Raw genomic sequence first — 27,442 nt, 5'->3', positions numbered from 1 at the left:
GCATAGTGTTAGTGTTTCTACTCTTCACACTGTCATCAGTCAGGCTCATTTTATTGTACCTACCTTTCACACCAAAAAACTTTTACAAATTGAAATTCATCCTTCTTATTCCCTCCCTCATGTTGTTTCTCACAGTCTCCCATACAAACATTTAGCAATTCATTATTCTATGAGAATATAGAATTTCTCAATAAATCTGATGGCTTACAAATTTCAGTACAGTCTTGTCTGAAAAAACATAATACTAACATGTTCATAGGTGTTTGATCATGGGTAGATAGCTGCAGCTACATACACACTACTGTAATGTTTTAAAAGAGAGATTGCCCTTTGACGGTTTGGTCAAATGGTCGCAGAGTTATTTTTCCATATTCACAACCAATCTTTATATACAGCACAATTATTAAACTGGATCATGGCTCAAACAAAGTATTTGCTTCCTTCCTCACAGACCTGCAGTAACCACACAGTGGAATCGTTTGACATCAGCTACAAACCATCTGTATTATCAAAGGCATGGGTAGAAAAGGTAAAAACACAGAGTGTGTTTAAAACTCATAGTCCTTTTCGGCCATGTCAATCGCCCAGGCGAACTTCTCTCTCTGGGTTTTGTTGTAGATCTTCTCGATAGGAATGCTAAATTTCTTGCACCTGGAGAGGAGAGAAGATTGATTATTTTAGGGTGAAAAACAGCAACATTCAACTATTCACTGACTGCATTACTGCTCACTATTCACCAAATAGAAAATAACATGTAGAAGACTATAAAATCTAAAACTATTTGGCTCATGTGCATTGCATTAATGTGGTTGGGACTTAATTAATTACAATCTTCTTTTCTTTTTTTCTTTTTTTACTACTTTTTAGGCTGAACTGGGAAAAAAACCGTCCACTATGACAAGTCAAAACATCTGCAGTCTTTTGGAGAGCTTAGGTTCTGTCCAGTCTAAGGTGGGCATTTTGAACTTGTGTCACACTCTGAATGGGAACCCCCTCGCTTTGGCATGTATCAGTTTGCAGAACCACCATCAACCCCACACAGAGTCTGACTGGACAGACCAGAAACCTAACCATTCGTAATTCTCTCTGCATTGTCCTGCAGATAAACCCATTCTAGAGGAAAAGTACAACTAAAAGTACATCATAGCCTCTGTATAATACTCTAGTGTGTTATACACATCAAACATAAACTTCAATTGAAGACATTTTAAGCAGAGAAACACATCAGAAACCAAGGGATCACATTAAGTTTAAGGCATGTCTGATCTAATTTCGGACTGAACACAAATATTAACAGTTTTTTGATTACGTAATGACTTCAGATTCAAAAGTCAATTCAATTCGATTTTATTTATATAATGACAAATCACAACTGAAGTTACTTTACAGAGACCCAACATTCCCCCATGAGCGAGCACTTGGTGACGGCGGCAAGGAAACGGGAAGAAACCTTGAGCAGAACCATACTCTATAGGTCACACTAGAAAGAAAAGTACATAAAAATTGTAACAAGCAGACTAGCCGTAATCACTTAACTGTTGAGTGCAGCGCTAATCAGAGAGTACCACTCCACAACATACTGTGTAGCAATGAGCAACTACTGAAAATAGGTGATGCAGCTTTAAAAACACTAAAACATATTTGGCCTATATGAATCAAATCCAAGTAGCTAGCTAGTAGCACACCAGATATCCTGCCAACTAAATTCAGGCAAAGGTGGTAGATTACTGAACAGATTAGATTTCTTAACTGTGCTAGAAAGGATAACAAATTGTTTCAGTGAATGTCTGTACGGTTTGAACCCACTAGTATTGTATGACAAAATAACATGCCAACCCGGCCAGCAGTCAAGCCAACATGTCTTCATCTCTGTTACACGTATACACACACACACACACACACACACACACACACACACACACACACACACACACACACACACACACACAGTACACACAGTACACACAGCACACACAGCACAACTATATTGTACAACAGGTTCCCATGCACCACCCTGAAAGGGGGGACCCCCATCCCTTACGCCTTACAACCAGGCAAAACACAGAGCATTCCTGTATCCATTGTACTTGAGGAGGAGGCTCTCCATAAATAGCTGTGGGGCATGGGTTAGGGAGGGCGGCCCACTGTTCCCCTTCTCTGTGGCATGGTTCTCCATTCAGCTACAGACAGCTCCTCATTGACTTCCCACATGGAGGAAGGAGTGCTGTTTGGGGACGCTCCCTGGCTTTCAGAAACAAACCCCATTGTTCCTCGCGCTCACACGCTTTTCTTCCTCTTATTTTCCTTCTGCAGCCGTTAGCTTTTTTGCTTGTGCTGCTCCTTTTTCCTACAATGCATTTCCTGCCTTTTTGTCACTGATGTAGATATTATGCGCCCTGCATGCCCAACCAGAGAAAGCCAGCATATTAAACAGTAGGTGGTTTACTATTTAATGACTTTTTTTTATATTGTGTTGACACCTGTGCTCATGTTATATAGTTCATAAACAGAGATAAACAACTACTGCTGTGTCACATAAATACCATGCAACAGAGATGCGTGGATCCAGGTAGTTGAGCTTGGAGGTGCCCAGAGCGATCTGCTTGTTCTCCTCTCTGTCTGTGGCCTGCACCTGGAGCTTCATCAGCTGCTCCTCTATCCTCTGTACAGCTTTACGTTTCACCTCCACAGCCCTGACAGAGAAGGGAAACACAGACAGACAGGGGGAGGAATATAGATACGTACAGAAAGAGACACATACAAAACAAAGATATATGGTGACTAAACTGTGAGAATCTCTTGCACAGGTCAACAGCGACTTCTTATAAGCGTCCTTACTTTTTGCTCTTGTCATCGTGGGAAGCCTTGTGATCACTCTTGGCAGCCTTCAACTGCTTCCTGGCTGCGGACAGTTGATTCTGTTTCTCGTCAATCTGCAATCACAACAACCTGAGTGCACTATCTACATCACATTAAGAGGAGGTATAACTTTACCATTCACAAATATAAAATAAAATCCAAATATTCTTCAGGACAAACAAAATGTGGTGGGACAACAAAACAGTTGATAATGGCAGAGCAAAATTTTTTTTTAAAAAGAGCATGGGGGTTTACCTTAGTCTGAAGGTTTTGCATGGACTTCTCAAATGTTTTGGGTGGAGCTCTCTGGTGGTTACAGAGGATGGCCACTGCCCGGTTGGCACGATTGTAGGACAGAATCTTAGCTGGGATGCTGTCATCAGCTGGATACCCAAATATGACACAGTGATAAATGAGAAGTTTAAAAATTATTGAAATTGATTTAATTTAAAATTCAAAAATTTGAAATTCAACACATTTTGCAGTGTTTGAGCATTTAAAGGCACAGTAAGTATTAGTCAGCTACATGAAATCCCATTGGCAACCAAGTCATCTATACAGTAACCCATTGTTAATATAATTACACAAAATTGGTGAAAATATAGATATTACCTGATTACCTACTGGCTGTAAACTAACTCTTGTTTTATGGAGTTGTTTTTAAATTTAATTTTTTTGTAGAAACTGGAACAGGACATTTTATTTATATGGATATTGTACTTTATTTTCCCCTGCCAGGTATGTTTTTTCATGTTCCATGTTGAATATTATATTACAAGGCCCGAAGAGGAGCTGAACCGTGCAGTTTTATTAACAAGGAAGCTCTGCTTTATTGTTAAGGTAACACTGGTTGAATGGTACAGCTGCAGGAAGATTGTCAAAAACTGGGTAGAGTAATAATGAGTTTTTTCTGTGCTCAGTTTAAGTGAGGTGTGTGTGACTGGCTGAAGCTGCGCTCACTCACGGCTGGTAAGTTCCTTGAGCTGCTGTTGAAGGGTGATTGAGGCATTGTAGGTACGGAAGACCTTGGCTGTCAGGCCGTCCATCAGCTCCTGTAAATGCTTGTTGAGAATAGAAGTCTGCAGGAGACAGACAGAAAGCGAGATCGAGGCAGAGAGGAGGAGGGAAAGAGGACACAGAAGGGCAGAGCATGGGAAATGAGTGATACAAAGTGTTTCAATTAGATTAACAGCATCCTGTTTTTCTTCGCTTTAAAACAAAAAAGTTACAAATGCAAAAATTCATGTGTGTGTTTCTTACGTTCAGTCTGTCAAATAAGTCGTCTTCAGGCTGCTTGTTCTCCAGGAACAACTGCAGGTTTTTAAATACCTGAGAAGAAATCAGCAAAGATTCAGTTTATTTAGCATGAAATCACTTACATTTTAACACTACACTTCAGAGTGACAGTGTAAATTTTCATGAATGCACCATCACATTTCTCCCAGATGGGGGCGTCATCTTGCTTCTGTTCATAATGACAAGTCCAGCTGGTTTATTACAGCCTGGTGTGTTATTTGTATGTGCTTCGATGTGTAATTGGGGATGCAAGGAGGGAGTGTAGGTGAAAAGATAGTGCCCAGACTTGTTTAAGAATTTGTGGAGGAAAGCTGAACATGGTTTAGCATGTTCATATCTGTGTATATGTTTTTGTCTGTTATGAGTGTGAGTTCACTCCGGTAATAGCAGGAAACAGACCACCCTCTGAGGCAGAACTGACGGAAAGCTTTTAGTGCCTGATCACCTGTCTGTGCAAACTTCCTTCTCTGCATAGCAACTTCTTATGTTGTTTACACTACATTCACATATCTGCCAGATGTACAAACAAAGCTGCCCTCATTAAACCAGATATCACAGTTCCGTGCCTCAATGTGTTTGCCACTGTCTTTAATTTCACCATCTACTCTCCCTGAGGTCATATGTATCCCTCCTCTCTGGCCCTTCCCTTTCTTACCCTCTTCTCCACAGGGATCTTGTTATAGTAGCGAATGGAGTCCTTTCCCAAGAAGTCAAACTCCACCACATACTCCTGGTCGTCCATCTTGGGGTACAGTTTGATGTGCTCCACCCGCAGTGAACAGCAGCCGACTGTGTCTGCGGTCTCACCTTCCTCCTTTTCGTTGCCTGCTCTCAGTGCAAGCTACGGGGGGAAACACAACACATTGTTTTTCATCACTGACATTTGCTAAGGATTTATTCTCTAAATCGGATTTATCTATACCAGTAATTCTCCAAGTGGGATGAAAGGTGACCTTGTGGTTCACAGAAATTATAAAAGTTAATCTGTACTAAACATTAAGTGTATTTTTTCTGTATTCCTCCTCACCTTATCAATGAAATAAAGTGCCACAGCTCTCTGCCTGATCCTCATCTCTTTTGACTTCCAGTCATCTCTATACTGGTTACGGAGGCGATCCACGCACTTCTTCAACCGTCGGGCAGTTTCATATTTCTGCCAGTCCTTCTCCCCCTACATACACATAAACACATACAACTTATTTACTGGTGAAATACTGAAACTCTGATATGGTTCAGGGTTAAAGCATGATTGACAGTGTGGTTGGAGGGTAAAATTATGAGAGCACCTTGATCCTGGAGCTAGGGTTCAGCATGATGTACTTGATGGAGCCCTGGATGTTCTCTGTCCAAGACACCAGCCAGGTCACCTTATTGTCATGGCGAACTTCCTTCCACTTTGTCCCCGGAGGAGGTTTAGGGTGCTTGGAGTCCCTAAAGAAGAAGAAGAGATTGGATTTAAATGGGAGGGACGACAACTTTTTATATGGCATTTCCAACAGGTTGAGGTGTCTCCCTGAGCACAGTGTCTCTCTAATTCCACAGAGGTGTTTCTACCAATGTGTTGATTAAGGTGCATTCATACTGTTTAAATACCAACTGAATCCATCACAAGCCTGAAATCAATCTACAGCAAAGCATGAATTGGTCTTATTTTACTTAAGCAAAGCAAACTTTATATGGTAAACACTACAACTATAAGACAATAGTGTATAGAGAAATGCCATTGAAAAACAAACCCCCTTGATGACCAGTATGCAGAGGTCAACATGTCCTCCTGGGGTCATGTTATTGTTGGAGCACACAGCGTATTCTGACAGGAAGTCTACCTTTGACACAGTGCCGGCATGTGTGCAACAGTAAATCTGACATACTGTACATTCCCCATGCAGCACGTACAGTCTGTCGCCAGCGTCTCTTTGATGGCAACAGAATGCTACAAATTAGCCTTCCCATAAACTCTGTCACACACGCACTCGTTGCCCCTGAGGCATGGAATAACAGCGATAACAAGAAAATGATTCCAACTGCCTTTACATAAATCTAGCGATGGCAGAATATGGGACAGAAGATAAAGTGAAAAAGAAGAAAAATGGAGTTGGCGAATGGAGTCGACCTACAGTTTATGCCTTTATTTGACCTTTTGGCAATAAAAGCTTCCACATGCATCCACATAACACATACATTGTTCATACATTCAAAACCAAGACCCAAGAAGTAGACATCATATTAATATCAACTTTTTGACTGTTTTTTTTTGTTTTTGTTATGCATCCACAAATTAAACTTAAATATTAAAAGGTGAGGCAGTAAAGGTGCTGATGCTGCTGTTGGTGAGATTACCCACTTGCTGCAGTTAATAATGATGTCTTCAGGTCTGATGCGGCGTTTCAACATGCCCATCTTCGGATGGTCGCCTCGTCCTCGAAAAAGGCCTGGTGGCTCGATGCGGAAGTTTCCAATCCTCTCCTTGTGGTTGTCCATGATGCAGAAGCCATACTCCTGGAGGATCCTCTCATTCTCCTCTTTGATTTTCTACAAAGAGTATTAAAGGATGAGACATACAATGAGAGATTCCATGATGCTTTCAGTGTGAGAGTCTGCGTGAATGCCTGCATACCTGTTTCTCCTGCTTTGACATCTGTTTCCTAGCTTCTGATTGGGCCTTGAAGTACTCACTCATTTCACTGAACTTGCACTTGTTCAGGTCGCTGATCTTTGACTTCTCCTCTGAAGTCATTTCCTAAAATAAAAGAGACGACATCTGAAGCATGCCCAACTTGAAATTGAATATACCCTCTGTAGACTCCAACTTGTGTGTTCAACTTGACACACAAGTTTTCGTATCCTCACCTTCCTCCAGTCCTTAAAGAAGTTCTTCCTGAATATGTCCTTAGTGGTGTACTCATGATCCAACATCTTGGCAAAGAATGTGGCTACTTCCTCAGCAGGGGCATTAAGTTTCATTGGTTTACCTAGAAACGCACAAAAACTATATTATGGTCTGTGCCAAAATCCAACACAAATATGTAACAAGTTCATTTTTACACACACAAACTTACCATCATAGTAAAATTTGACTTTATCAGGCAAGGGTTCATATGGAGGTGCAAACACTGGACCCTTATGTTCAAGGAAACGCCATTTGGAGCCATCAGTATATCTTTCCTCCTCCCACCTAATTACCACAAACAACAACAAAGTACAACCCATGAGAGAAAAGAAAAAACATGGTATCTGCTCCTCAGAAGCTAACTGTCCTTGGTGTGTAACTTCCTGAGGAAGAGATCTATTTATTCACAAAGTTATCTTACCATTTCCATTTCTCCTCTTCTTCTTTTTTGGCTTTCTTTCCCTCTGTTGTCTTTTTGTCTTTTGTTTTCTTTTTGGGCTTTATATCCTAAAACAAGAGCGAACAGAATAAATTAGGAGAAAACAAAAAGTGGCAACTGCAGCCTGAAGAATATATTCATCAAAATAATGTTAGAAACTTAATGAACCTCATCCTCATCATCTTCTTCATACTCATGTTTCCTCTTCTTGGCCTTTTTGTCATGTTCTGTCTTAACTTTTTTGGGCTTGTATTCAAATCTAGGAAAAAAAACCCATTGATAATCAGTTTTTATCTCAGAATACAGAAATGTAAACAATCAAATCTTAAATGTAACTACAGTGACAAGTGAAACTTAAAGATGAATTTGTATGATACTCACTCTTCATCATTATATTCTTGTTTGGTCTTATTGTATTGTGGAGAGGGGTAGAAGCCATTGCCTTCTTCAGGCTCACTCTTAATAGCAGCAGGGCTGATGTCTCTAATTCACACATTGAACTGCATATTAGTAATGCAACGTCCCATTAATCATAACCAAGAAATGACTAAGCTCACAGTAAAGACAACAAAGTGATGCTGTTTACCTCACATATCCATTTTCTTTCTCCTTTTTAGGCTTGTCTATGTGGGATGATTTGATCTGTGAGAAACAGGGAATATATTAGCAGATCATTAAAATGTATTTCAAGCTCTTACCTTTAAACATTGACATTGGTAGACTAGATTAATAGTCATGAAAAGACAGTTTGTGTGAATTCAAAACCACAAAATAATTATTTGGTGATCATGGCAAAACCAAAGTTAAGACTACACAATAATGATGAGAAAATATGAATTATGAGAAAACTTAACACACTATTTACACCAAATATCTGTATGGCTATTCAATAAAAGGCAGCCTGGCTCTTTATCAATCTACAGAGAACAAACCTTTTCTTCTCTCCTCTTCTCTTTATGTTTTTCCCTGTGCTTGTCTGAGCTGCTGTCACTGTGCTTCAGCTTCTCTTTGTCTTTGTCTCTGTGTTTCTTCTCAGAGTGCTCCTTATGTTCGCTGGGACACAGAAGCCACAGAGGTCAGAGATCAAGTGCAAGAGGGTCAGACATGGTCCAGATGCACAGATACAGAAGATCTCATCAACAGAGCACCAACCACCAGTAATGTAAACTTTACCATTTTTGGCAAATGTTGAAAATGCTTTGGATGACTGATAAGAATGGCCATGGTTGTGACCCTAGTACCACATTGCAGACCACAAGTATTTCAACCGGACAAAAAGAAAATATAACAAATGTTCCACAATGGTTCAAATTATAAATACACTGCAGATGCTGTTTATAGAAGTCAATTTCAGGGAGTCTTTGTGATGTATATTTACTGAAACAACACGACAGGGTGCTTTATTAGTTTCATTAAAATCAGCAGCACTCTGCGTGATTCTTTCATGTTTTTACTGAAAAGCTTGTTCCTTTTTTTATGCTCATAGTGGCACAATTGTATCCAAATTAACTGATTTCACTAAATATCCTCCTCAATAAAGATTCATTTATAACATATACGTAAGACTTCACACTGGTAAAACAAAGTATTGTGAGGATAAGTATGTATTGTGAGGCTATTTTGATATTGTATAGGGCTTAACAAACCTGTATTGGTCAGTTCATATGCAAAAGGCTTAAGTCAAGTACCGTCTTCATCAAAAAAGGACAGTGTAGACATGGTGTCCTACCTGTTGCTGTGTTTGAATTTCTCTCGCTCCTTGTCTTTCTTGTGGTCTTTGTGTCTGTGTTCCTTGTCCTTGTGCTTGTCCTTATGTTTGTGAGTGTCTACGATACAACGGAGAGATCCACTTGATTGACAGCATTTTAAAAATCAGAACAAAAAAACAGCATAGCCCAATGTGTAATCTGACATCAATCTTTCCCATGTAGGTGTCTACTTGTGTATATGTACATGTGTGGTGTGGTTTATCTGTGTCAGGAAATGTATAAACATGAGCTGATAGAGAAAAAAAAACATTATCTATATTCAATCTATTTTGAGCCCTACTGTTAAATGTAACACAGGTTTGTAATCAGAAAGTGGGATTAAACAATTGAAGTGTTTATTGAGACCAAAAGGGCAGGCAGTAGCTTAATCAGGTCTATATTACCCAATATCATCAGTTACATGTCACAATCCCCATGCAGTGTTGTTGGTGATGATATTACATAAAATAATAATAAAAAAACAAATATATTCATGCAGACTTGATAATGACCTTGTCGTACATTGCCAGAATTACATTGCAATATCCATGTTGTTTCTTACAATATGCATGTATTGTCTCCAATATTTAACATAACAAACAGCTTTTTGCAGTAGGATATAATTAAACTTTTGATGGGGTGGCCTGTTTTTTTAAATTTCTTAAGGGAAAAGTCATTTTCATACTCTCAAATGATTATGATATGAATATGATTTTACATGAGTCTTCATATTAAAAAGGTTTCCAGCTGAGTTATCCTTCCTGAGGTAGACCAATGGTCTTTGCATAGACCTGATCTTTGCTTCCTGCCCTGCTGTTACAGCTGTTTAATATCAGCTATTACCTGCTATTATCATAAGAAACAGTAAGACACATCCCAGTTCTATTTAAACCAAAACTATTCCCACACACTGGGTTTATTTCCAACACACCAGGCAGCAAATTAAGCCTCCAAGAGGAAAATTGCTCTGAAACTTTGCAAGGTTGATGGATAGCCTACTCTTTTGTAGAGACAATACATTTATCAAAAAAATATCCCTCAAGATTATGTTTTTAAAACATAATGTAGCGCAACTTTCTTTTCTGTGACTTAAAGTTTCTAAATTCACGAGTGAGGATTTCATGTTAGCAGTGCAGATAAAAGTCTCCAGCACAGAGATGCAGCAGCAGCAGGCAGGCAGGCAGTGTGTGGCTGGTGGAGAGATACGGGCAGGGAGAGGCGATAAGCTCCCAGCTCCCTCCTCCATATCACGGCCGACAGTTGGCTCACTGATCGGCGCCCTGGCTGCTTCATAGAGAAAAAGAAAATGGCGCAGAGACTAAGTCCTCAGCCCCAATTCTGCCACTTTCGGCTCCAAAATTCGTTATAATTGCACGTACATATTATGAAACTAACACATGCATAATAAACACGACGCCAGGGGCTTTCGGAAACCCCCGTCAGATTAAAAAAACGAGGGGCGCAAATGCACAATTCAGACCCTCTTTTTGAACAATAGCCGCAACAGAGTGGAGGAGAAGGGACTTAGTCTCTGGGACGCCATTTCTGTCCTTTAAAAACTAACAGTAGACAGGTCACGATTCCGACTGGAAACCAAAGTCATTATGAATAAAACGCCTCATCAGAGGACCTACCGCTTCCTTTAGAGCCACAATTGACCTGAAAATTATGAAAAAAGAGAGTTTTAATATTTCAATTTTGGAAATGCCGGTAGCTTGCGTTATTCAAGTTTCTATTGGCATATAAAAATGAACCCCTCAAATACATCAACATATAGAATAACATTCAAATAATGCAGATAATTAAAAAGTTTTCACTGAAATAACAAAAAAAAACGTCGCAACTAACTTAACGTTTCTTAACCGTTCATTCATATCATGACAAACACTAGCTATTGCCAGATTGATAGAAAAAAGAAAAAAAGAAAAAAAGAATGGAAAAAAATTATTTGATCAAAAGGTACCTGAGAGTCTCCGTGCCCATGATCCCCGCTCATGTTGAAGTTGTTTTTGTTATTGTAGCAGGTGAAGTTGGCAGAGGAGACAGCTGTTCAGGATGCGAGGCTCCGGGAGCCTTCACCGGAATGGAGTCCCAAAGTGGACTAACTGCGCATGCTCGCACCGAAGAGACCACTGATGGACTAACGCTGCCTGAGCGAACATCAAAATATCATCGATCAAGTCTGATACGTCTTTATCTGTTCACTACACTAATTAGTATTTAAACCTATTCATAGAGGGTTCATGTTTGTGATCCAGATGTGGTAGCGTTTTCACTGCTTCACCTAAATGGAGTCTTTTACTGTTTACATCATATTCTGCTTTGTATTTATCCATAATCTAGAGAGTTTAATTAATGCAGCTCTGGCAAATTATTAAACTGAGACCGATATGTACAACAATGATTAACAGCTTTGAAAAAAAAAATAAAAATGGATGAATCATATTGCACAGTTCCACAGAACAAAAGCAGTAGAAAATTTAATTCAGTTTTACAACATAATTATACAATCATGACACGCTTCATTATCAGTCTTCACATGATTAATCCAGCATTTAATATAAAAAGCACATTCACACAAACACATACTGTATATGCACACATTCTAACTACAATCTCACAAAAAAAGCATGGACAAAACAATACCGTAATTCTTTTTTAAAACAATCTGTACACGGTTTCTCTTGCCGATGAAAATTCATAATCTAGGACAGAGAAACCGACATCAACTGATTCACAGCGGGTAACAAAAACATTTACAGTACAGTTCACAGGTTGCCACAACTGCAGTTGCACCTATTTAGACTTCCTTCGTTTGGCCTGGGTGGGGCTCGCTCCAGTTTCTGTTGAAGAGATAATACAAGTCAGCAATGCCCCGTATACAGTTTGGGTGTAGTGGTAGACATTCTATCTGAAGTTTATTTTAAAAGTTGCTTGTGTGTTTATTTTTTTACCTTTTACAGCAGCACTGGTTCCAGGCCTTGCTGATCTCTTCCTTATGCCACTGTCTGCTACTGGCTCCTCCTCCACCTCCTTCTCTGCTCGGGAACTGCGTCTACTCGGTCCCTTGGGCTTCTCCACAGCAGCCCTGGGAGAACCAGATAGAAAAACAACAGACGACAAGGAAAGGAAGATAACACAGTGATGTGTTACTAAAGATGCAAAGGCGCGAGTTAACTCTGCTCTAGTCAGAGAAAGATATAATACCACTCAGGACTCTGCTGTTTTTCCTCGTCTACCACAGATACTGTTCGTCTTCATCCCGCCAGCATCCACTACGTTGACATGATCACTGCTTGTGTCTTTGCAGCGCAAACATGTTAAAATACATACCTTGGGACTAAGTTGATGGGCGTCTTTCTTTTCTTTGCCCATCTGTGATAGAAGTGGAAAAACAGCGGTAAACTATAAACTGTGCTGAACAAACATGGCTTCACTTCCCCCGATATTAAGACAATCCCCAGGAAAAGAGATATAGCCATAAAAGGTCAGTGGAGTGGTACAATCTGCTTTGTGATAGGCTATATTGATTGATTAAACTCCGGTCATGCAATGGTATATTTATATATTTGCATGCTAATCATACATACCAAGTGCTGAGGCCACGTTTGCTCATTGATTTCACCATGTACCCCCCTGGCCAACCACATGACCTCCCTGAGTTTCAGTAGAGTTAGAAATGTCTAAGCATTTCTCCTTCGTGAGCATGAGTCATAAGACTAGGCCAACTTTTTAGAGATCAGTAGTAAGGGACACCTTAATAAACCCCAGCACATGAAGTAATATGTAGTCAATTAACAATATAGCAAATAAAAGAATACAAATGTTATGGGGAATCTTACCCCTGCTCAGGACCTGTCGAGACCTCTTCACCTAAACAGGACAAAAAAAAAGGGGGATTACTTATATGAGATCATCATGGAATCGTTTCTTTTCTCTTTTAAAGATAAGCTTTGTGAAAAACATCTGTAACAAGGTAGACCACACTTACCCGTCTTCTCACTAGCAGCAGGCTCATGTGACTGTGGAACTTCTTGTTGAACAGGTGCTAGGGAGAAAGGATGAAGTAGGTCAACTGACACATTTGACTATGTTAAACAAATTACTGAATGAGCAGAATGGCTATGTCATTGTATACAGTATGTTGAGCACAAGGCTTGAATGCTTATGTCTCCTTCACAATTGCCACCAATCACCATTGGCTTTGCACTTATCAACTGTTGTCCTCTTTAAACAAGGAAAAACCAGATTACTAAATATTCTTTGGAAATGTTCAAACCCAGAAATGCTTTAAACTTAAAGTTTCATGACATTTGAGGTTGCATTACCAATTTTTATGTTACTATGGTATGTAATAACAAACCCTTACTTCAACAGTAATAGGGTATTTAAAAAGGTACTAAAAGTGATCAGTGTGACCTGACCAAGGATCATGGCTGTAATATGGCCATTATTGTGTTTATTGTATATATCCCCAATGATTCTTTTAGCTCTCAGTTGTGTGTTTACCTGGGGTGGTCTGATTTGTTTCAGCAGGTCCTGCAGCTGGTGTCATGGGAGGCTCCACAGCTGGGGCATCAGACTGGGCTTGTGGAACGCCGCTTGGGTTAACAACTGGGGGAGGTATGGTGGGAGGAACCTCCTGAACAATTCCAGGTACAGTAACAATGGGAACAATGGACGGTACTGGACTTTGTGCAGGAGTTACCGTAGAGAGGACGGTAGCAGAGGAGACAACAGTGGTAGTACCAACTACAGTGACAGTAGGAATTTGAGAAGTTACAGCCTGGACTGGGCTTGAGACTGGAGCTGGTGCAGGCAACGGAGCCTGGGCAACAATCTGAGTAGGACCAGCAACTTGGCTAGGGACTGGGACAGGAGAGGAGACTGTAGGCGAAGTAATGTTTTTTGAGGCAGCAGCAGTAGTATGGGGTGCTAGTGCTTCATTCTGAATGGCAGGACTAGCAGGAGGATGAAAGACCTGGGGTGGAACAGCCCCAGTGGGCCCCTGTGCAGGCCTTTCTACAGGACTCTGCTGGCATTCAGCTGTACCAGAAACAGGTGCAGCAGCCTGTGCAGGCTTACTTTTCACCTGGGCAGTGGAAGATGGAGACATGGGGCCCTTTCGGAGTGTGTTAACAGCTCCAGGACTAGAGCAGGGAGGAGGAGAAGACAGGGGTGGCTGAAAAGGAGACGATGCTGAAGGGCTTGGATGGGGAGATGGCTGTTGGACTGAAGGATTAGATTTCTGAGCAAAACCTGTCTCACCCACATGTTCTGTTTTGAGAGCCCCAGGGTTAATTTGCTGAGGTGCTGCAACAGTACCAACTGGGGATGATGAGGACACACTCGTAGCAGTCTGAACCTGTCCAACAGCACTTCTGGCAAGCTGAGTGCTGGCCATGGTAACCCCTGTTGATTGGGTGGAGCTTGGGACAGCAGAAAGCTGGATGTTTGTAGTGGAAACTTGGATAGGCCCCATCATAGTGACTGCCTGTGATACCACTGTGGTATTGGGAGCCACAGATGAACTCGGGACCTGGAAAAATACAGGGGTGGTGGTGATGAACTGTTGTCGGGGGACAGGGGTCTGCTGTCGGATATCCTGAGGTCGAATGTTCTTGTTAGGGACAGCCACCATGGTGGAGACCATGGATGTAGGTACTTGAGGAGTTGGGGCAGAAGTTCTGGTGTTAGAAGTCACAAAAACAGTGATCTGGTTAGGGGAAATGGTGGTGGAAGAGGCTGGGAGCTGTATGACTGAGTGAACACTTGTCACAGGTTTAGGATTAGGGCTTGGTTTTAGAACCGAACTAGCTGGGTTTAGAGCAAAGCTGGAGTTAGAACTGGTACTAACAGCTGGGGCAGTAGTGCTCTGACTGGAAGAGACAGGGTTGGGAGTTCCACTCGGGGCAGCATTAGTGTTAGTACTAAGAGTGGGGCAAAGGGAGGAAGTCGTGTTTACATTCATACTGGGACTGACACCAAGACTCGAGATGGGGGTTTGGTTAAGGCTGGGGGTAGTATTGGAGCTAACATTAGTGCTAGGGTGCAAGCTGGGAATCACAGCAGGCTGCAAGTTAGGACTGCTGGTAGGGACTGGGACAGCAGGTTTGGGTTTAGCTTCTGATTCATTTATAGTGGCAGTAGTAGCAACAGGAACTGATGTGTCTGCGCCCTGGGAATTACTATAGGGTGGTCTCTCTGGATCCAAAGCAGACTTGGGGCTGTCCTTTCCCATAAAATCCCCAACAGTATTACTCTGTACAGGCCGAAGAGGCATGTTTGGGATACCCGTGTTATCCAGTAACTGGTTGAGGGAGGTTGGAGCTGCCCTGAGAGCAGGTGAGACCTCAGAGTCCTGCAAAGGTGCTGTGTGTGTTGGCTGCCTATCAACTGTCCCTGCCTGCAGTTCCAAGTCAGGTTTAGGCTGCTGAGGCGTGGAGAAACGAGGACTAGCCATTCTAGGGGCTGATAATTCCCTCAGAGGCTGCAGCTGGGGTTGAGGCTGAGGCATCTGTCGCTGCTCTGCTGTCATCAATCCCTGACTCTCCCTTACTCCCTCAGCAGGATTACCTTGCATCCCATGGAAAGGACTCTGGGTCTGTTGTGCCTCCATGCTCCCACTCATCTGTGAGGGCATAGATATTGGACTTGGGGGTATTGAGGTAGGGCTGAGCATCATGGTTTGCCCCTGAGGGTTGACCATCTGCTGCTGATGGGGAGGGCAGTTGATGGCCATCTTTGTCCCCTTTTGTCTTCCTGGACTTGGAGTGGCTGACTTGCGACTAGAGGCTGGACTAGACCTCCGACTATTGCTAGGACTTGCCCTCTTACCCTGCCCTCCAGACTGCTTGTCCTGTTTAGCACCTGCACCTCCTGCTCCGGTACCAGTGGAAAAAGGTTGTTGACTGTTAGTGTTACTTCCACCCACACTGCCATTGTTATTGCTTGGTAGAGATAAGCTAGGAGGGGCCTGCCCAATGGCTTTCAGAGTTGTTGGGTTGAGACCCTGCTGGTCAAATCCCCTGTTTAGGTTAGGCTGCCTGGGAGGCAGAGGAATGTTAATTTTGGGAGGAAACAGCCCTGCAATAGAGGCATTTAACCTTTCAGGTGAAAGGTTGATTTCGGAGGGCTCAGTACTGGGTGGACGATTAGTTGGGGTGAGGGGATGGTGGTACGGTCTGGGGCTGGCTCTGTTAGGGGTTTTGGGCCTGGAACTCTGTGAGGTTGTGGGGACATTGGGGAAATGAAGGCCAGGCACGGGGCCTGCTTGTTGGGACTGAGTGGCTAACTGTTGCTGGGGACTGGCTCCAGTGTGCTGGGGCACTGGTGATGGACCAGGGCCTTGCTTCATTAAGTGAGTGTTGGAGGCCTGGTTGGCTATCATCTGTTGGGTCCCATTTCCAGCCTGTACCCCCATTTCTGGACCACCAGGTCTGTCCTGCTTTGGGTGGGCCCCTGCAGGAGCATCTTCAGATCCAGTGCCTTGAGGACCCTGCCCTACTTCAGGAAGGGACATTCTTCGTGCTGCGCCTGAAAGCTACAAAAGGAGGACAAACACAACATTTTAGTTAAAATAAAATAAACTCTACACAGTTCAAGTCATGATGTGAATGTAAATATGGTGTTATACATTATATGTCATCACATTAATGAATTTAACTAATACAAGTTATGTTTCTATTCTTCTTACAATTATGTGCATGGCTATTTTCCTTTAACATTGGCCATCATAGCAAGGGGGCTCCTGTTCCTCCATGTATAATGGAATATGTTTTTGCCTTAGTATTTTGACCTCACCTGAGGGTTTACCATCAGGGGCATCCCTCTGGTTTTGTCAGGTGATGGCGGTACTCCTCCATGCCCTTGAAGGTTGATCATTACAGGCATGTTGCCTTGCTGTGAGACAGGAAGCCTCTGAACCTCAGGTGGATTGCCCATGCCCCGAGGAGGGAGTTGCCCTCCTGGAGGGATGGACATGCGATTCTTAGCCTGCTCATTCTGCATCTTCAGCATCATCATCATTTGCTGCTGTTGCTAAAATATAAAATGGGGATCAATGTATGCACAGATGAATGAAAAACCAGTGTGTTGATTTCAAATATTGCAAATATTAATGATACCTGTTGCTGCAGGTGTGGCTGTTGAGCTTGCTGCTGCTGTTGCTGTTGTTGCAACTGATGAGGGTGCATCTGTGGCTGGCCTTGACCTGAACTCTGTGGCCCTGTCATTCCCTGCTGCCCTTGAGCATTCTGGAGACCTTGCATTTGCAGCTGTTGCATCTGCTGTTGTTGCTGCATCTGCTGCTGTTGTTGCAATTGTTGCTGCTGCTGCTGCTGCTGCTGCTGCTGCTGTATTTGCTGCTGTTGCATTTGTTGTTGCATTTGTTGTTGTTGAATTTGTTGTTGCTGTATTTGTTGCTGTTGCATGTGCTGAATTTGTTGTTGTTGTTGTTGTTGTTGCTGCTGCTGCTGCTGTTGTTGTTGCTGCTGCTGTTGTTGCTGTTGTTGCTGCTGCTGTTGCTGCTGCATAAACTGCATGGGTACCTGCTGCAATACTCTCTGGTCTCCAGGTTGGCCAGGAAAGCCTAGGGATAGTGCAGGGGCACAAAAGATACAAGCTAAAGTACAGAATACTTTAGCATACTTTAAGTTTATTCAGCTAAAGAATCCGCAAATCAATACAGGTACAATATAATTGCTGCTAAAATAAACTGGATTGATCGTAATGGGCTGTTAAATCATTTGTATTTTCTGTGCCTTCAGTTCAGATTTGAGTGGGTATGTTTGCTCCAAAGACTTGTGTATTGGGTACTGACCACTTTAACAATGCAGGTGACTTATGCTCAACCATGTATATGAACACCTCCTGTGTTGACACAATGGTTCAGTTGCTGCTGCTGCTGATGTGCTGAATGTGTAGCTCACACTATGTATGTGCCAAAGATTTGTACTTTGTCTGTAGTGGCACTTAACAAGTGCCATCACCTCAGAGAATATGAGACAAACTGATTTTGAACTTTCTGTGGAAATATTTCCTTTGTTTTATGCGTAACTTAGTACTAAGTCATTGTGTTATGGGCACTTCCAGAACATGGCTGACCTATGCTCAACCATGTACCTGATTGGCTCTTGTGTAGTCACTCACTGTTGATCAGTTAAATGTGCTGCTAACACTACAGTTTCTCTCTAGACTAGGCCTGTCGCGATATTCAATAAATCAATTAATCGCATGATAATTAAAATTAGCTCGATAATTTTTCTGGCCGCGATAAATTCCATTTGCATGCTTGTTTGTTTTCCTCGTCTCTCTCTCTCTCCGGTCCTTAGAGTAACGATGAGTGAACCCTCATGTCAGTCACTTGTCAGTCGCATGGTGTGTGGGGAGGCGGGACTCCTGGCGTAGCCTACCACAGAGTGCAGCTAAAGAGCCGCGTGAGAAGTATACCGGTAGGCACTAGGCAGAAAGAAAGCTCGTTGCCAGTTCGAGTACGGCAAATAAAATATTTAAAATATTATTTTTTATTTCATAGTAGCCTATAGACCTGTAGAATAACCGGTAGTAGGGATGGTCCGATCGGCGGGTGTCCATCGGCGATTGCACGCATTATTCCCAGTCCGACCATTTTTTGTGCATTATTTTATCATTATTAAGGCAAAAGAACTCAATTTATGTCCATGGACATTATAATGAATAATATAGTTTGCATCCAGCGTGCTGCGTGGACTTCATTACATCTGCTGCAGCGCTGCTACCACAATGAAATGGTAAGTTTATTGTCTGTGACTGTGACCCTCATGAAAGTAATATTTTACAAATCTGCATTATATAAACTAACAAAATTCGTTAAAGTAAGTCATTTGGCGACTTGTAAGTCATTTAACTAAGTCTTACTTTTACTGGAGTAATCTACCTCGTTTGCACCTGTCATTGTAAGGTAAAACTTACCTACTAAGCAAACTCTCCCGTTCTCTCCTATGAACGAGTCGGACAACAACGTGTATCAAACATGAAGCAAAGTGAAAAAATAATAAAGTACGCAACAACCCCCCGTCCCCCCCCCCACAACATCGCCGACCGGCTATTTCCTACACATCGCCCAACCCTAACCGGTAGTAGTCTTTTAGTATGCACTAGCATATAAACATAATATAACATACAAACAATTAATAATGATAAATAATGGAAACGTAAAAAGTAGTATTTGCTCAGAGAGAATGTTTAGCACAGCTGGCAACATTGCTACTCCTGAGAGATCCTGTCTTAAGCCACACAAAGTCAACATGCTGAATCTGCCATAAAATCTCTCTCTCTCCCTCTCTGAGAAATTATTTCTAAAAAGATTTTTGCATATGGCTTATTGAGGCATCTGTTTCATAACTTTGTTTACAAAAGGTCCTGGCAGTTTTATTCCAGTTCATTTTTTGTTAACAGAGACTGAGAGTCCATTTTATTTATTGTTTTTGGTTGTTTGTTAATTTATTGTGTTCTAGTGTTAAATATTCTTTAAAAATAAAAGTTTATTAATCTTTGAAAAGGTGTACCTGCATTATTATACCATTATCATTGTATTAGATGAAAATTATCTCAGAACGACAATATTATCGCTTATCGCAATAATTTCTGAGACAATTTATCGTCCCCCAAAATTTGTTATCGTGACAGGCCTACTCTAGACCTGGGGTCAGAGTGTCCATCACTGACTAAAAGCTCTTGCCTATCTTTGTTTGTAATGAAGTCATGTCATCTGAGAATGATGCTAACCCACGCTCCATTTCCAATATTCCTGTTTTCATCAGTGTCCACATCACAGCAAATTTTTACAGTATTATTTGCCATTTTTGTTTTTACTGCATGTAGTTCATAGTTGACAGCCTCGGATTCCTCAGCCAACACAGTCTTTAGCTCTGACCTAAGCAGTATAGCGGTATCTTTTTCAAAGGCAGCAAGGGTTAACTTTCAGATCCGCTCCCTTCATTTGGCTATCTGGTTGAGTCGAGTTACTGCTCCACACAATAGATGAGCTTGCAGCTTTAGACCCAGAAGTGGAGGCTCCGCCAGTGACTTTATACTTAATGAACTGTTGGCCATTTGCGCAGCAATACCATAAATTAACTACTGAAAAGTGAGAATAACAAACTTAGAGCAGTATTTTGTAGCCGTTTGTGGGTGCAGAGCACCTAAACAGAAGTTTTAGACAGAATTTCAGCAGAGCTTGTGAAAAACATAGCCTACTCCACTGCCTGCTCACTAGCACCCACCCGCAACTGATTATGTCAATGATATTTACCTGCAGGCCGGTTGGGAAAATCAGGGAGTTTTGGCCCTGAGTTGTCTAGGCCCAAACTCTGTTCACCACTTAAATTTGGCAGTTCGGAATCTTCCATGCCACTAGCCACATCAAGACCACTAGGAAAGAGAGAATAAATAAATAAACTTCAATCAAAATATGAACGTAACAGTGATACAAGTCCCTTCAACTGTTGCTGCCAAAATGGGAAAAAAACTAATAAATACAGATTGTTACCCAAGTCCTTCTATTTGCTGTTGTCCCTCTCCATCTTTGGGCTTCTTCTTGCGAGCTGGTTTCTTCTTTTTGGGTTTGGCCTGATTGCCCCCACCTGCTCCTTGTTTTCCTCCTGGTCCAAACTGGCTGGCTGAGATATCACTTTGTAGCAGATTGACCAGCAGTGGGCTTGTCAGTGTTACATCCTTGCTGACAGGAAAACCACCTGCCTGTCCACAAGGTCCCCCCATTGGCATCTGACCTGGGAATTGTGAGTTGAAGTTCATGCCATGACCTGGAAAGTGGCCATTTCCCATCTGCATGTGCTGAGGGCCAGTCATCATGCCTTGCTGCTGCTGTGCCTGCATATCAGGAACCATTTGTTGGACCCCCAAGTCCCCAGTGCCACTGTTAGGATCCCCCAAAGGATGTTGGTGCTGTTGAGCTGCCTGTTGTTGCTGCTGTTGTAACATGGCCTGTTGCTGTTGTTTCTGCTGTTGCTGTAACTGCTGCTGCTGTTGCAACTGTTGTTGGATAAGAGGATGACCAGCAGGTAGCCTCATCTGTTGCCCGTGCATGCCTATCACTTGATTAGGATTTCCAGCAATGGGAACCTGTTGGGGCTGTTGCTGGCTCATCTGCTGGTGCTGTTGTTGCTGCTGTAGCTGTTGCTGTTGCTGTTGTAACTGGTGCTGTTGCTGTTGTTGTAACTGCTGTTGTTGGAGTTGAGCCATTTGCTGCTGCTGTTGTGGAGTCATCTGCTGTGGGCCAACCTGGCCCTGGAACTGAGCCATGTTACCTGGAACATTTGGTGAAGGGCCACGCATCATCTGGCCTGGCATGACCCCAGCTGGAATCTTGCCTCCAAACGCCTGCTTGTTGCCCTGCATCTGGTTGGCAACCATTTGTTCCATCATGGAGTTTTGTTGCTGTTGCTGCTGTAGGAGCATGGCCTGGTGACCTTGGCCTCCAACCATCTGACCCTGCCCATGCATCACCCCCTGGCCTTGCTGAGGCATCATCTGCTTGGGTGGGGTCATCCCTCCTCTCTGCCCTTGATTGAGGGGCCTTGAGAGGACAGTTTGACCTCCACCCTGGCCTTGAACCATCTGGCTGGGGGAGGAGGACACGGGTTGGGCCTGATGCTGGAGGCCCATCATCTGGGTCTGGAGGCCAGGCTGTTGCTGGCCCATACTAGGCCCAGCAGTTGTACCAGGGGGCAGACCTGCCATGCCACTTTGTACACCCATAGCATTGGGTTGGGCATGGAGTGGGCCCTGCATTGAGTTTGGCGTGGAAGCTGATGACTGAGCTCCTGATGTAAAATGGACAGGGGGAAAAAGACGGAATTTACTTATAGGGGGATCACAACAGGTAATAAGCTGCTACACCTTCTGCTAACTAAATGTTAAGTCATAGGTGGTCGAATGTGGCTGTCAAATATTAATATACACAGTTAGTCTAAACATGAACAGTCAAGTCTATGTAACTGGGACTTGATGAGTTGGGTGAGAAAATATTAGGGCAATATGGTGGCTCACTAGATGGCCAGAAGTTTTTCTTACAGCAACAAAATGTCTCATTAGCATTAGATGTTTTGTTCAATTCCTGTTTTTAAATATTAGAGTTACATTTTAAATTAAGACTAAATGATATGAAATACGACAAGATCACTATGTTTTTTTGTGTTAAGCAATGATATACTGAAAGCAAAATAATATTAAAAAAACACACATTAGACAATGCTGTGATTAAGATTCATGATGTCAGTAGCATGTAATGCCAGGTAACAGACAAATCACTGCTGTTCATTATTTTTAATTAGCCCTGTAATTTTAGTCCACCAGCTGTAGCATTGAAAACCATCTGTGTAGCCAAGCTATAATTTCAGGCCTAAAATGATTTATTCTGTAATTCCTATATCATGATAAAAGTGACAATTCTAAGCATGGTTCTGTAATGACTATGTTCTATGAGAACCACATTTAATGAATCTTTGACAAGATGTTTGCATTTGTGTAAAGAGCAAATACGTTAAAATGTTAATATTGATTCAGGCACTGGCCTCTTCTCTTTTCACTTCGTTTTAATTTCCATGACTCGGCCAACATTTTTGTCTCCCCTCAGATGTACCCCTCCATCACTTCTATGTTGAGGATTTTACCTGTGTGAGTCATTGCTTGGCTGCTCTGGAGCTGCTGATTGGATCCTCCACCAGGGGTTCCTGGAGTGCTGGCACTCACCTGACCTTGGACAAAGTTTGGATTTGGAAAGGCCATGGGACGCTTGGGTATGCCTGCAATTAGTAATCATTGAGTTTGTTAACTCAGAGCACTTAATTTATGAATTACTTTGAGGTAAAATAGTCATATTAGCAAAACAAATGTACTGTTCTTGTGTGTGCAATCAGTCTAACAAGAAACAGTTACCAACAGTTACTGACCTGGATGAACTTGGGCCCCAGTCTGTCCATGCTGGGGCATTCCCATGAAACCTTGTTGCATGTTACCCTGTTGGCCGAGGGCTGCTCTTCCTGGTGAACCGACACCCTGAGGAAAACCCTGTGGGGTTGTAGGCCTCTGAGCCATCATGGGTGGAGTCCCAGGTGAACCCTGCTGAAAAGGAGATGAGGAGGAACCCGGAGACTTGGCAGTGAGGTTGCCCTGTGGTCCAGTAGTGGGAGGGAGGGGTGGAGGGGGTCTAGGTTGGCCTGCAACACCTCCAGGGCCAGCCTGTGGGCCTTTAGGCTGGGGAGCAGCAAACTGCCCCATTCCTTGCTGCTGTTGCTGCTGTAACTGACCCTGTCCCATGGCATTGAATACCTGCCCTGCCTGCTGGCTGCCAAATGGGTAAGGAGGTGGAGGGTGGCTGGGAGTCTGAACTGTAGCAAGGGAAGGAGGGCGCTGAACCATCTGGGCTTGGGGTGGGGGCTTCCTCCAGGCAGGGCCTCCTTGGGCGGCTGGAGTCTGGAGGACTCCAGAAGGCAACTGGTTCCAGCCAGGAGGTACAGCCATCTGACCTGATGGGTTGAACGGAGGTCTAGGTCCAAGCTGTGAAAGCTGTGCTTGCTGCTGGGCTTGTTGCTGTTGGTGATGCTGTTGTAGCTGCTGCAGTGCAGCAGGGTTGAGTGGTCTTCCAGTCTGCAGAGTCTGCATGTGATGGGCTGCCTGAGGAGGCATGGGCCCTGGGCCATGGGGACCTGTCTGTTGGTGCTGAAGCTGCTGTTGCTGCTGAACTGACATACCTGGCATCATTGGATCCATCACATCTGTGAGACAGTTTTTCCATTACTGCACTGTCCAAGCATCAACATATTCAAAATTACAACATTTATCATTTATCCTACAAGAAATTAAGACCTGAACCTGTCTGTGAAGATGGTCTTGGAACGCGAGGATGCATCTGTCCACTGCTGCCTGGCACCATAGCCTGACCTGCCATGCCAGGCCCAGGGGGAACCATCGATGGATTAACCATCCTCACGCCTCCTTATGGAAATATGTGCATATACAATCATTATGTGTAAACAAAAACTAATATGTACCAAGTGAGTGAACTAATAGCCTTTACAGATTTTCATTTCATGTTTGTGTGCTTCCATGTTTGTTGTTGAAAAAACTCAATGTTTGCATATTTACTACTGTACACAAAAAAAATCTATAATTACTACAACTACTAATAAAGAAACAACTAACCAAAATTAAAGCACAGTTTCAGTTTTGTTGTTGGTGGTTTGTGTAATCAATTCAGTAAACTAGTACCTGGACCAGGCTGACCTGGAAAACCAACATCCATTCTCATTTGGCCAGGTGCTCCAATTGGTCCATTCACTCTGACTTCTTGTCCTCTATTTGGTCCCACAGCCACATTGATGGCCCCTTCCCCTGAACATCAGAGGGAATATTAGCTTAGCTTTTAACAATAAAGAGTTGTTATATAATAAACAGATTTGAAACGCACACACAAGCAAGCCTCTCACAAAAAGTAAGACAGATTAATGATAAATATACAAAAACATTCTTGCATATGACCGATTTCCTCTTGCATCCCATTATGAAGGCTGTGCTGTTACCTTCTATCTGCACAGAGAGAATCCCCAGTTCTCGGAGCTGCTGCTGGTTGTTTTGGGCCAACAGTCTGAGTCGCTCCGCAGCATCCCGAGGAATGTTGAAGGTAACCCGCACACTGTTCCATGGCTCTACATGCTGCGGCTGCAGCCTCTCTGAGTCTAAAAGAATGTTGTTGGAATAAAAGTGTAAAAAAGAAAAATCAAGATATTATTAATTAGAAATTGGTAGAAATAAAAGACTGGAATATACAATGGAAATGGGTTTTAAATGTACATTTCGAGTTTCTATCTCTCTTGTAAATGTTTAACAATACTGAATCGCAGTGGATGTAAGACAAAAAGAGATTGATCAATGTCAAAATGAAAACAAATCTCCCCAAATAACTGAGAAAGTGGGACTTTTCTGTATCTGGAGAGCCCAACATGCATACATTAATCATGTATTAATCAGTTACCTGGTAAATCAACATTGTAAAGACTAGGTAACTAAGAAACATATTTATGACAAATTTAGTAAAAAAGAAACATTAGGAAATAATGTTTCTCAGGTTCTGAACAACTCTTTGTGTGCGGTCAGGTAAATCATAGGAAAAGGGAACTGATGCAGTAGGCCACCAAGAAGCTTACAGCAACTCTGAAACTCAAAAGGGAGACACAATGGGCTTACAACTAGTGCTACAATGTCTCAACGCACAAAGCTGAAACACACTTATTTGCACCAAATATTGACTTGAACGGGCTGACAGGAGTCAATTATTACTCACTTGTACTTTAAAGCAATTTGAAGAGGTTTGTCTTTTTTTGGTCATTTAAGTAACATTTTATTAACCACTGTCAAAGAACTTATTACATCTACTGTAAACAATAAAATGTGTAAATTTCCAAGAGGATCAATTCTTTTTACTAAGTATTGTATTCAGCTCGGCAGACAGCTAATTTAGTCTCCAAGACTGAAAGTGAGACCTGCAAAATCTTCATTGGTAGACAACTGCACTGGGCAGCTCCTATTTGTTTGTCTTTGGAGATGCAGTGTCTCAAAACACTGACTTTTTCCAACATTATGAGAAAATTAAACAAAATGTAACTAACCCATATCAAGCATGTTAGGTATACCACTGAGGACAGTGTCAAGCTTTTGAGTGAAGTCCTCATCTTCCATATTCCCTTGAAAGGCAACAAAAACTGTAAAATCTTCTCCCCCCTCGCCATCTTGCTTGTTGACTTTCTCCTCTTCTGTTAATGGGCTTCCATGGCAACTGTCAGCATCCTCTCCAGCATCATCGCCAACACCAGAGTCCCGGTCGGAGTCGTTATCAGCTTCCAGGTACTCCGTCCTCTGGGACAGCTGAGGTGGGGTGCGTCGATGCGCCATCCTCCTCTCTTACTAGGAGTGGCGTTTTAACCGTTTTATGCTGAAATTCAACACGAGAAAGACACAGATCACAACCCATCCACATACACCACTATTGTCACAGTCAAAAAACGACAGAAAAGTCAAAGTAGATACATGCAGGATTTCAGCAATACAAATTAACTTGTATAGTTGCTCGTACGCTACATAGAAAGCTAAACAATTTCTGTTAAAGGCTGTTCCATTCAAGCTTCAGATGAGACAACGTCTAGTATAAAATGCTTTCTCTCATTATTCAAATCCAGTAAATAGACGACGTTATGGCCGGATAGCTAGCGTTAACAACAAGTGACATCTCGATGACCGGCGGTGAAGCGCGTACAGCAGCAGACATGTCAAACAATTACTAAAGGGACTGCCGGTGGTCGGGAGCTTCTTTACTGTTGTGTGATTTGCATTAAAATCAAACACACTGAATAAATTCACAACCATAAACAGTGGGCAGCTTGGTCACCATGATCGGCCCACCAGTAACTTAGCTCAGGCCTTAGCTCAAACGTAAGCTAACGTGAAGTGATCGGCAGAGAGAGCACACATATTCCGTGTCCCATGTCACTTGTGAGCATTTTTATGTCGACATGAACATTACTCACAACTCAAATTAACGCGTTTTCAGCAGACACTGCTAAGAAAGAGGATAAAAGCTATGTCAAGGCGGGTTCTTCTGGCTTCTCCGCAAACTCCAATTAGCGAACGTTAGCTTGGTTAGCTAAGTAGCACTGCAGGTAATTCAAAATGAATTGCATAGGAATAAAAGGTATTAGTTTTCACATTTGTTAGCTTGAACTCACTATATATCATCGACAGTATAATACGCATGAAATGGCCTTACCACATATATTCATCAGAAAATAAATTCAACCAGTCGACATCTGCTAGCCAGATTAGCTAACAAAACATGAATCACAAGTCAGAAACGGCGTCAAGCTAACTGACATCCGGTTTTGCTTTTCAAAATAAAGCCCTAATTGAGGAAAGGATTGAAACTTTTTTTTTTTTTTAAACCCTGGTTCAACTTCACCCTTTAAACCATGTATGTCCATGCAAATACAAAATACGGACTCCACGTATTTGTATATTGTATATTTCTGAAGATTTGTTGTTATTTTTGTGTGAGCCACTAAATTGGATTCGAATTCCTTGCATGGTAACATACTTGGCCAGTAAAGATGATCCTGATTTGTTTTTGTTTTCAGGACTAAATTCACCAGTTACATATTA

At 42.4% G+C, this 27,442-nt stretch overlaps 2 protein-coding genes across 3 annotated transcripts; both read right to left on the bottom strand.

Annotated features, from left to right (window-relative positions):
• Nucleotides 1–548: 548 nt before the first annotated feature.
• Nucleotides 549–11,294, bottom strand: top1b (DNA topoisomerase Ib). 2 transcript variants are annotated; one of them, XM_053317469.1, is made up of 21 exons: nt 11,196–11,294; nt 10,867–10,891; nt 9,214–9,310; nt 8,417–8,537; nt 8,071–8,126; nt 7,866–7,967; nt 7,653–7,743; nt 7,467–7,552; nt 7,215–7,330; nt 7,006–7,127; nt 6,773–6,895; nt 6,500–6,687; nt 5,442–5,586; nt 5,183–5,326; nt 4,811–4,996; nt 4,120–4,188; nt 3,824–3,938; nt 3,115–3,242; nt 2,839–2,933; nt 2,544–2,693; nt 549–651 (listed from the first exon to the last, which is right to left on the bottom strand). In XM_053317469.1, the coding sequence occupies exons 1-21, from the start codon at nt 11,226–11,228 to the stop codon at nt 549–551; spliced, it is 2,295 nt and encodes a 764-aa protein (XP_053173444.1). In that variant the 5' UTR covers nt 11,229–11,294. The 2 variants fall into 2 exon arrangements, with proteins under 2 accessions (XP_053173444.1, XP_053173445.1); XM_053317470.1 differs by having other exon boundaries at nt 7,467–7,543; nt 7,866–7,958.
• Nucleotides 11,295–11,697: 403 nt separating this feature from the next.
• Nucleotides 11,698–27,142, bottom strand: ncoa6 (nuclear receptor coactivator 6). Its single transcript, XM_053317314.1, has 17 exons — nt 27,054–27,142; nt 25,900–26,222; nt 24,814–24,969; nt 24,503–24,625; nt 24,107–24,229; nt 23,185–24,009; nt 22,906–23,037; nt 20,763–22,056; nt 20,526–20,644; nt 17,359–17,822; nt 17,036–17,272; nt 13,742–16,775; nt 13,224–13,280; nt 13,075–13,105; nt 12,566–12,607; nt 12,187–12,320; nt 11,698–12,075 (listed from the first exon to the last, which is right to left on the bottom strand). The coding sequence occupies exons 2-17, from the start codon at nt 26,180–26,182 to the stop codon at nt 12,029–12,031; spliced, it is 7,101 nt and encodes a 2,366-aa protein (XP_053173289.1). The 5' UTR covers nt 26,183–26,222; nt 27,054–27,142; the 3' UTR covers nt 11,698–12,028.
• Between the last annotated feature and the right edge of the window lie 300 nt (nt 27,143–27,442).

Source organism: Scomber japonicus, chromosome 4, assembly GCF_027409825.1.
Source record: "Scomber japonicus isolate fScoJap1 chromosome 4, fScoJap1.pri, whole genome shotgun sequence".
Taxonomy (NCBI): Eukaryota; Metazoa; Chordata; class Actinopteri; order Scombriformes; family Scombridae; genus Scomber; species Scomber japonicus.
Note: the sequence above shows the minus strand (reverse complement) of the source record. Positions and strands in the feature narration are given on the sequence as shown.